This window comes from Geospiza fortis, unplaced genomic scaffold (genome assembly GCF_000277835.1).
Source record: "Geospiza fortis unplaced genomic scaffold, GeoFor_1.0 scaffold2, whole genome shotgun sequence".
NCBI classification, from domain to species: Eukaryota; Metazoa; Chordata; class Aves; order Passeriformes; family Thraupidae; genus Geospiza; species Geospiza fortis.
Window position 1 is genome coordinate 1,366,854 of NW_005054366.1, and position 9,198 is coordinate 1,376,051.

Below are 9,198 nucleotides of genomic sequence, written 5' to 3' on the forward strand. Positions count from 1 at the left end.
GGAGGTCTAGGAGAATGGCGCCTTCCCCTCCGGTGGAGACCGGAGATAATTACAGAGGACAGTGGCATCTTCCCCTCAGGCAGAGACCGGGAGCAGAGTTCAGGGGACACTGGCATCTTCCCCTCAGGCAGAGGCCGGGAGAGGGGTTCTGGGGGCAGTGGCATCTTCCCCTCAGGCAGAGACCGGGAGTGGAGTGCAGGGGACAGTGGCATCTTCCCCTCAGGCAGAGGCCGGGAGAGGGGTTCTGGGGACAGTGGCATCTTCCCCTCAGGCAGAGGCCGGGAGAGGGGTTCTGGGGACAGTGGCATCTTCCCCTCAGGCAGAGGCCGGGAGAGGGGTTCTGGGGACAGTGGCATCTTCCCCTCAGGCAGAGGCCGGGAGAGGGGTTCTGGGGACAGTGGCATCTTCCCCTCAGGCAGAGGCCGGGAGAAGGTTCGTGGGGAATAGCGCCATCCCCGCCTTCAGGCAGAGCTCGGAAGAGGTGTACGAAAGGGAGTGGCACCTTTGCCTCAGGTAATGAAGAAGAGTATGAGGAGGGAATGGTGCTTTCCCCTCAGGATGAGAATGAGAGAGGTGCGGTGGGAAAATGGCGCCGTCCTCTCAGGTGTTGATCAAGAGATGGGTAGAGTGGGGCCTGGCACCCTCCCTTCAGGGGGTGACCAGGAGGGGAGTATGGACAGGAATGGCACCTTGCCCTCAGGTGGAGATTGAGAAGAGGGGTACAGGGGAAAATGGGATCACCCTCATAGGTAGAGACTGGGAGAGGGGTATGAGAGAATGGTGCTTTCTCTTCAGGTGGAAACTGCGAGAGGCCTACAAGGTACAGCAGCATCTTCTTCTCAGGTAGTGACCTGGAGGGGGTACAGGGAGCAATTACATTTTCCTCTCAGAGACTGGAAGGGTTTTGGGGGGGGGGGTGCTGTGGAAATGTCGCCTGTACCTCAGATACAGACCAAGTCAGGTCCATGGCCCATGGGGCAAAGAGGACATGGAGGGGGACCCCAGCTCTTTATACCCAGAGTGCAAGCACATCAGGACCCCATGGCAGGGGACAGAGGGGGGACACTGACAGTGTGCTGGGGTGTTAGTTGCACAGTGGCCATGTCAGGTGGCTTGTGCCCCGTCCTCTGCACAGCACTGGGAGGGTCCCAGGGCCCTGCCCTCAACTGCTGGGCCATGGCAGATGCAAACTCCCATCTTGGGCATTGTGTTTGTGTGAAACAGCAGATTAACTAGAAGGGTTATCTAAGGAGACTGGTTTTTGTGTCAAATTTAGTTTTTTGTAGCTCTAATTTTAACAGACTTAAGTAAAAAATGTGTAGATGTCATTACTCCTCAACAATTCCCTTTATCATCCAAATTTATAGTCTCGAAGAAGAATCCAGGTTTGTTTGAGTCATCTCTGCAGGCTGGCATTGCAGGATTAAGGGAGAGGAATTCACTTTTGAATTTAACCTCTTCATCAGGTTGTGTTCCCTATGTTGCTTGAAATTGAGGCTCAGTATTCCTCCCTGGAATGCTGGTGTGCTGTTAGTGCTGTGAAGCCTCTTTTCAGTCCCAAAGTGTCTTAGAAATCCCCATCATCAGGGTGGAAGCCTCCTCAGCCCAAATGCTATTGGTGTCCTGAGTAAAATTTTGGAAATGTGTAGCAATATTTGAGGTCTTCTAACACGTTTCTTGGTTTATTCATTCAGGAGGGATATTGCACATATCCACAAAGTAACTGATACAGGCATGCACAGATGCTCAGAAAAATGCTAAGGTCAGTTGTGAATACCTTTTACTGGGCTTTCATCTTGTAGCTGGATTTCCAGAGATAGCTGGAGCTGCAATTGGCAGCCTTCTTTAATAGGAACACCAGCTGTGTTATATCCTGTCTGAGGTGAAACTGGTCAAAAGCAAAAAAAAAAAAAAGGGAACTTGATTCCTAAGTGCAGAATTCACATTCTTAATCATCCACTTGAATGGCTTGAAATTTTTAATAATTCTGAATACACTTAATAATGATGAGATTTCAAAATTTTGGATGTAACCAGATAGATCATAGCCTGTGCACTGTTGCATTAAATTGTAAGATATTTCACAATAGTATATATATAATTGAATTGAGTTGTAGCTTTGTTTACTTGCTTTTTACTAGTTTATCCAAAAAGGCACCTTTCCATAGCAGCTGCATCAAAAAGTCTGTAATATTAAGCCATCATTTCTAGGACAGCACAAATACTTGCTTGGGTCTGACATATTTAATGACAACATGTAGACAAAATTACTTTAAAGGTGCCTTTAGTTTACATTACCCAGTCTAGTAGATACCTGTACATGTTTTTATGTTTAAAACACTGTCCAGTCTGTGAGGTCTGTGCTATTTTTCAACTTGCTTGCTCCAGAGGGTCTCCCACATGCCAGCAGCATGGATGGGTGCCCTAAGAAGAGAGCTAGCACCACACAAAACCTTTTCTCAGGAGTTATGGAAATTACCCAGACTTGAAATGCAGCTGGAGTGATTCCTTTCCATATTTCTATATCCTTGAGAGGATGTATTTTACTTTATCTGATGTGGTGCCTTATTCTGCTGTAAATATCTGATATCTCTGACAGGCTGTTAGCAACATCATTCAGTGATCCAGCTCAGGACAGGTTTATTATCTCCCATGATATTAAATTGCTCTGTGTGATCCTTTTTTTCAAAATCAGTCCTTGGCTGTCTAATTGGCTGATTTCATTCACTAATAAATCATTAGATCTAATATTTTTTGGTGCCTGTTGAAGAAGTTTAGAAAATGGTAGAGATGTCTCTTTCTATGAGTTTGGGTGGAATTTTACATTGTTATTTTGAGCTTTTGAACTGATATTAATAATTACTGTGCCCTCATTTAAGATACCAATTAGTGTGTTAGAGGAAAGAGGGAGACTGTTGCTTTTGATATCTGTGGGACGGGTAATGACACACCATGTAGCAAAAGGTGTGTCTCTTGTTTGGGAATTTCTGCATGCTGTATCTTTTACCTCACAGCGTGCCCAGGGCTGTGGTTTTGGGACAGAGCATGGGATCAAGAGCAGGACATACAGGACACTGCCAGCTGGGGCCCTGCTGTTGGAAGTGGGGCATCCTGGCATGTGATTAAGTAGTGAGAATAGGCAATAGTCCCTGAGGAGAAGCTGGAAAAGAAAGTGTGGTGAAATGGGAATAGAGAGCTGGAGGGGAAAAGTTTTCCTTGGAACCACATCAGTTCTGGGGATGCTGGGCTTCCTGTGCCACCACTTTTTGTATTACTCTAAGAGAGTCAAAATGCCGTGAAAGACCTTCTGTGGCCTTGTTATGGTTTAAAAAAATGAACCCAAAATAGATCTAAAATGACACTGGCACTTTAACAGTTAATGGAGATTCTGAGAGCATTGATCCAAAACTGATGCCTACCTTTGGGATTCCAAATGGATGGTGCTCCCATTACGGCCAGCTCAGCTGCGTTCCCAATGACAGATACTGATGAGATAACAAGTTTGCTGTATCGATGCTCCCTGAGAGCGCTGCCTGCTCAAACTCATTTAACACGGGGCTAAACCCTGTTTTACAGAGCTGTTCCTAAGCCAAAGGTGAAGTGCTGAAAGCTTTTGGGGCTATTTCAGGGGAGTGTGTCTTGGTGTGCTGGTGATCCTGAGCATCAACTGCTGTAGACTCAGGCCTGCAAAATATGGGAGGATAAGCTTGGATAACATCATTGTTATCCCTCCTTTGGAGGGGAAGCACAATTCCCCTCAGGGTTAGCTACAGCAGATAAGATTTTCTAGCCTGTGCCTTGCAGAAACCTTGAACCCAAACAAAAGTTTCTACTCATCCCTCTCCCAACAGCTCCAAGAGGCACCATGTTGGCAAGGCTCTGGAGTCAGGAGAAATGTGGGACGGCTGCTGGTTTAGCTTTGGTATTGCTGCTTTTTAGTTAACTGCTGTGAGTGTGTGCCATGGGCTGGAGATTGAAATTAAAAAGCATCTTTCCAGTCCTCTGGAAAACAACCTGATGAGCAATGCTTGAGCAATGTGTTGTGCACCTCAGCATTTCTTAGTGACTGCATCCCACATTCCAAGCTTTCTCCCACACCTTTGCACCCCTGCTTGGTGTGCTTCAATACCTACAGGCAGGCAAGACTGGCTGGGGCACTGGCAAGGAACTCTCTTTTGATTTTTTTGAGAAGGGTCTTTCAAGCATATTTCTCTTTTCCCACTTTATTTTCCTAGATAGAAAAGCTATCCTTGGTGATTTGCTGTGATTCAGTGCAGAGATAGTTTTGTAAAAGATACTGAAAGGGTCGTTGCCAGTGCAGGAGTTTGAATAACGTGGCTGTGTGGCTTCTTATGAAATTGAAGATCTGATTATTAAACATAGACTGTAATAAAAATAGTTTCTGGTGTTGGCGGATGCATTTCAGCAAAGAAATGTGGCTTAAATGTCTTCATTTAATTCCAGTGTGTTTAAAATTGATCTCATGGACCGGAAAAGAGGGGTTTTTTTCCCCTTAACTAGGGTCTGTGAAGGAAATTAATACAGGGAAGGGAAAATAGAAATACAATATCACACTCAGTGAACAAATGCTTATGACTGAGGATCTCGTTCCTTGCTAGCACCACTGGAACAGCCAGCTGTATAAGGTATGTTTTATTATGGAATTAACCTTGACCTAAGGTTCAAAGAGAAAGGTTAGTTTGAAATAAATCAGTAGTATGGTCAGGTCACTTCAAAGAGTCTAAAGCTGAGCTTGAAGATTGCATGCTGTTTATGTGTATCCAGTTGGAATAGAGCATATGGTAAAGATAATAGGAGTAAACTATTTATCTCTTCCACCCGCCCCCACTTTGGATTTAACGCCTTTTTGTCCTTTGCATAGATCTGCTGCAGGGGATGTTTTTATCCTGGGATGTTTATTGAAAACAGAAATGTGGAATGAAACAACCTTTTTAAGTCAGCTGGGTAAAGCAGTTTTGCCTTTAATGTTTTTCCAATTGCTCCGATTAAAGTAAACCATTTTGGAAGTAGTCATGAATATGGTGAATCATATTTCTTTGTCACTTGTCTCAGTGAATTCAGACAGTCTTAGGAAAATCAAAACAAAATGTGCTCAGTTCTGAATTATTGTTGTTCTGATCTAAAAGCAGGATCACATTTCATTGTTACATGTGAGTTACATGGATTTAAGAGGTTCCCAAATACCAGATAATTCATGAGACATCCCAGTAAAATGGGCATGAGTATCCCAGTTAGCACAGGGAATGGGAACTGAGGGTAGTTAAGCAATTTATCCAAAGCCACTTGTAAACTGTAGCAAAACAAAGATTTGTCCTCATGGCTGCTTTAGATTCCAACCCTTTTTGATGGAGAGGGCCAGAATGCCGCCTGGGAAATCCTGAATGACAGTCTGCTGCTTTATCCAGAAGACCAACCCGTATCTTTTGGGCCATTCTTTTGCTCTCTGCTATATGAGAGGTACTAGGACATGAAAGGCAGTGTGTCCCCAGGTTCAGCCTTGTGTAGTCATTGTATAGGGGATGTAAAAGAACTTTTCACTTCTTCCAAACACATTGGCTGCAATCTGGTCTATTGGAAGGTGTTCCTGTCTATGGCAGTGGGGTGGAACAGGATGATATTTAAGGTCCTTTCCAACCCAAACCATTCTTGGATGGGATGAAAGACAAGGCGGATGCAGTGAGAGGCTGGCAGTTGTCTAAGATGCAAAAGTTCTCCTTGCTGATTGCAGCACTGAGTTGCTGTAGTGTGAGGCCAACACTGTAGTGTTTGCAGTGCTTACAGGGAAGCAGTGGGAACAGCAGTGCTGCTGGATGCTGGGAAGCAGAGGGGATCCTCTGCTGAAATTAAAACCAGCTGCTGAGCCAAGACATGGTCACTCAGTAATAGCTTTCCTCCACAGACTGTTTTTTCCATAATGTATTACATGCAGTTTGCAGATAGTAGCATGTTTTAAGATTTATGATTGCATGACTTTTTCCCATTAATAGGGAAATCTGATAATTGTCCATTTTAAAGTGATTGCTGAACAATAGGAAGGAGTATACTTGTTGAAAGTAAACATAAAAGCGAGCTGGATCTATGTTAGGGTGCTGAGCCTTTGATAGATTTTCTCCTTACAGCAGTCTTTGATCTGCCACACCAGAAAATAAACTCAGTGGGAGACTGGATATGGGATATAGAGCAGTTCACCTCTAGGTCATGCGCTCCAATCCAAGCCAGGTCGGGAGTGAGGCTCTGGGTCAGTTCTGGCGGGAGCTTGGGGTGGCAGCACCCCCAGTGTCTGTGCTGCACCTTTGTCATGGCACAGGGGGTGTGTGAGTCTGCAGGGACACCCCTGCAGCAAAGGGGGGACCTGTTGCCTCTTCCCCACGTCCCAAATGAGAGCTTTGTAGCTTTGCTAAGGAGATAAATTATATGGGAATACCCAGGGCAGTGCAAGGGCTCCATCAGGTTTTGGCTCTCAGGAATGTTCTTGCTGGAGAAAGCTGAGTGCTCTGGCATGGGTTGTGTGCAGGTTGTGCCCAGTCTTCAACACCAATCTCTGTGTTCTCTGTCTCCTAAAAAAACCCAACAGCTGTGCCTGGTAATTATCAGTTAATCTAAACAAAAGGGAAGTCTGCAAAGTGGTCATATCAGCCTTGTAGTAAGAGACCTGTCCATGTGCAGCAGTTGTCCTGGAGGCAGCAACATCTCCTTGCAAATAAAGGGCTGTTTCCTGAGAAATATTTGCGCCCTATGTCTCCCCACCTTTGGAGGGCTGATTTCAAAGGAAGAGTTGTGCAGCTTTGTTTTGGAAGCAACAGGATGCAAATTACTCCATGCAGATAGCACAGCACGTGTAACAGGTCACAAATAAACTGATAAAGTGGACTAGCGTAAGGTTTTGTAGCTATGGAATGTGAATTTCTGGCTGTGAACATTGATCTAAGCTGAGAAGGAATATGGATGAGTTTAAACATCAGAACTGAAATACAAGGATTTCTCACTGTCGGGGAAGTCGCTTGAATTTCTTTCTGATGGTTCCAAAAAGAGCAGAAACAGGGATTTTATTGCGCTTCAGCTGTGTCAGATGTGCAGAGCTGGTTCTGTTTTATCTCGTGCGAGAGACAGCTGCCAAGATTTATCTTTGTAGGAAGGGAAACAGAAGTGAGAAAGGTCTGGAATCTGATGTAGCTCTGGCCAGAATCATGTTATCTGAAATAACTGGTTATCTGAAGTTTGGCCAAACCTCACTCTGCTCAAGAGTCTCAACACGAGACTAGATCTATAGGCATAAGTAGCAAGACCCAGGCTGTCTGCAAGGGGACTGGACCCTGAAGCTCTGGTCCAAATTCAGCACTGTGTGAACAGTACATAAGGAGCTGCCAGAGTGATCCAACTTCTGCTGAGTTCCAAAATACCCGGCGTGGGACACAGTGAGACTTGCCCTTAAGCTTCTGTGACTCTCATCTCTGTGGCTTTGGAGAGGATAAAGCAGCATTTAAAGGCAAATTTTGCCTGGAGAGGTCCGGCTTTCCCCTGTGTCTGAGCATCCCATCTACTGCTTTGCTCTTTTTTGAGCCTAAGGATGCCTCTTCTCCGTGAAAACAGCCAAGGAGGGGCTTGGTATAAGAGGTGTGTGCTGTGTCTGCTTTAGCTCTTGTCCCAGGGAGAGGCCCTGTGCTGGATTCCAGTTGCCGGCTGATGGCAGCAGCGGATCTGCGCAGAGGCAGCTCTGCCTCCTCACCTGCCTCTGCCCTCCGCTGCTCTGACCACATTACCCCAGACGTTGCCATTTCGGGTTATTCCCACTGCCCTGCTGCAAACCAGCCATTGCTTCTGATCAAGCAAGCGATACACAGGAGAATGGTGTGGAAATAATTCTGCTGCTTTGAAAGGGAAAAACTGCCAGAAACTTTATTTGTCTGTACACCCACCTGCTGATGTGTCCCTTCATGCACAGAACTGGTGAATCATCTCCAAAAATATATGTCCAGCACTGAGTTGTTCCTTTTCTAAAGACAAAACTGGTGTTTCCTTGGGAGCTAGGAGACAACAGGACAATTCTCCCTCCCTTGGAGGGACTGTGGGGTTTGCCTCACTGCTACTCTGCTTTTGCCTGGGATGTGTCAGTGCATGGCATTACACTGAAAGGGAAAGATTCCCTGCTTGCCTTCTTAAACACAAACAATGATTTTAGGGGAAGAAAGGGGACAATACAGTACTGTTACGTTGTTCCCTACCTCAGCCTCACACTGAAATATTTAAGGTCCCCCATGAATAATGCAGCCTCAGCCCCAAGCCTGTTTTGCACTTCACACTAAGCGGGCCCATAAAACACCGGGATTGCTCCCGGCATACATTATACTGTATAGAACATCTCCTACTGAGCAAAGCTTTGTCTTCACTGCCACAAAGGCTGTTGGGATTTTTTTCCCTGTCTCCAAGAGAGATAACAAGCACCAGAGCTCTTGTTTTAAAATGTAAGTGGGAACAAGTCACCTGTGGTGTTTTACCTGCTGCTGTGGTCCACTCTGCATCTCCTGCTTATGCTGGTCCCATGTCATTCCCTTTAATCCAGTGGCTTATAGCAGGACAGCTACACAACACTTAATCTATGGAAAAATATATCATATTTAGTTGTCAGACAGGAAACAAACTGATACATTAGGTGTTAGGATTGCTCTATAACCCAAACTAGGAATTCTATCTTTCTGACTAAGAATTGTTGTACCTAAAATGCAGCAAGGAGCAGGAGCAGCATGTTGTAATGGCTTGAGGTTCATAACACACTCTGTCACATCCAGCATGTCCCTTCCCACGCCCTTGTAAAGTTCAAGAGAGATTTTTGTAGCATTTTAATGATGCTGTTATTGAGAACAGGATGCCTTTGGTGTCTGGTTTAGTCACTTCCAGCCACGCTGTGCAAAGGAAAACTGAGGCAAGAGGAAAAATAATGTGTGGCCCCAACCTCTTCCAATGAAGATACCTTTGCACTCACCCTAAACTACAAAGGTGAGGCTCTTGATGAATTTTGGATTAAAAGGACCATTATGTCTCCTTGGACATCTGGTTTGTCATCAATAATGACATTAGGATCTGTCACATAGGAATTGCCATCTGTGATCCGGTCAGAGGCCTTTCAAAGGGAAGGAAATGGGAGGATGGAAATCAGGGAATGCTTTGCTTCAGGAAAGAG

The 9,198-nt window shown here is 45.3% G+C and overlaps 1 protein-coding gene across 1 annotated transcript in view; it reads right to left on the minus strand.

The window, feature by feature from the left end:
* The window catches only part of PARP16 (poly(ADP-ribose) polymerase family member 16), a 13,142-nt gene extending 5,347 nt beyond the window's left edge, over window positions 1-7,795 (minus strand). The window contains 1 exon segment of the mRNA XM_031059654.1: window positions 7,747-7,795. Within this exon segment, the coding sequence (XP_030915514.1) occupies window positions 7,747-7,795 (49 nt within the window).
* Window positions 7,796-9,198: the final 1,403 nt, after the last annotated feature.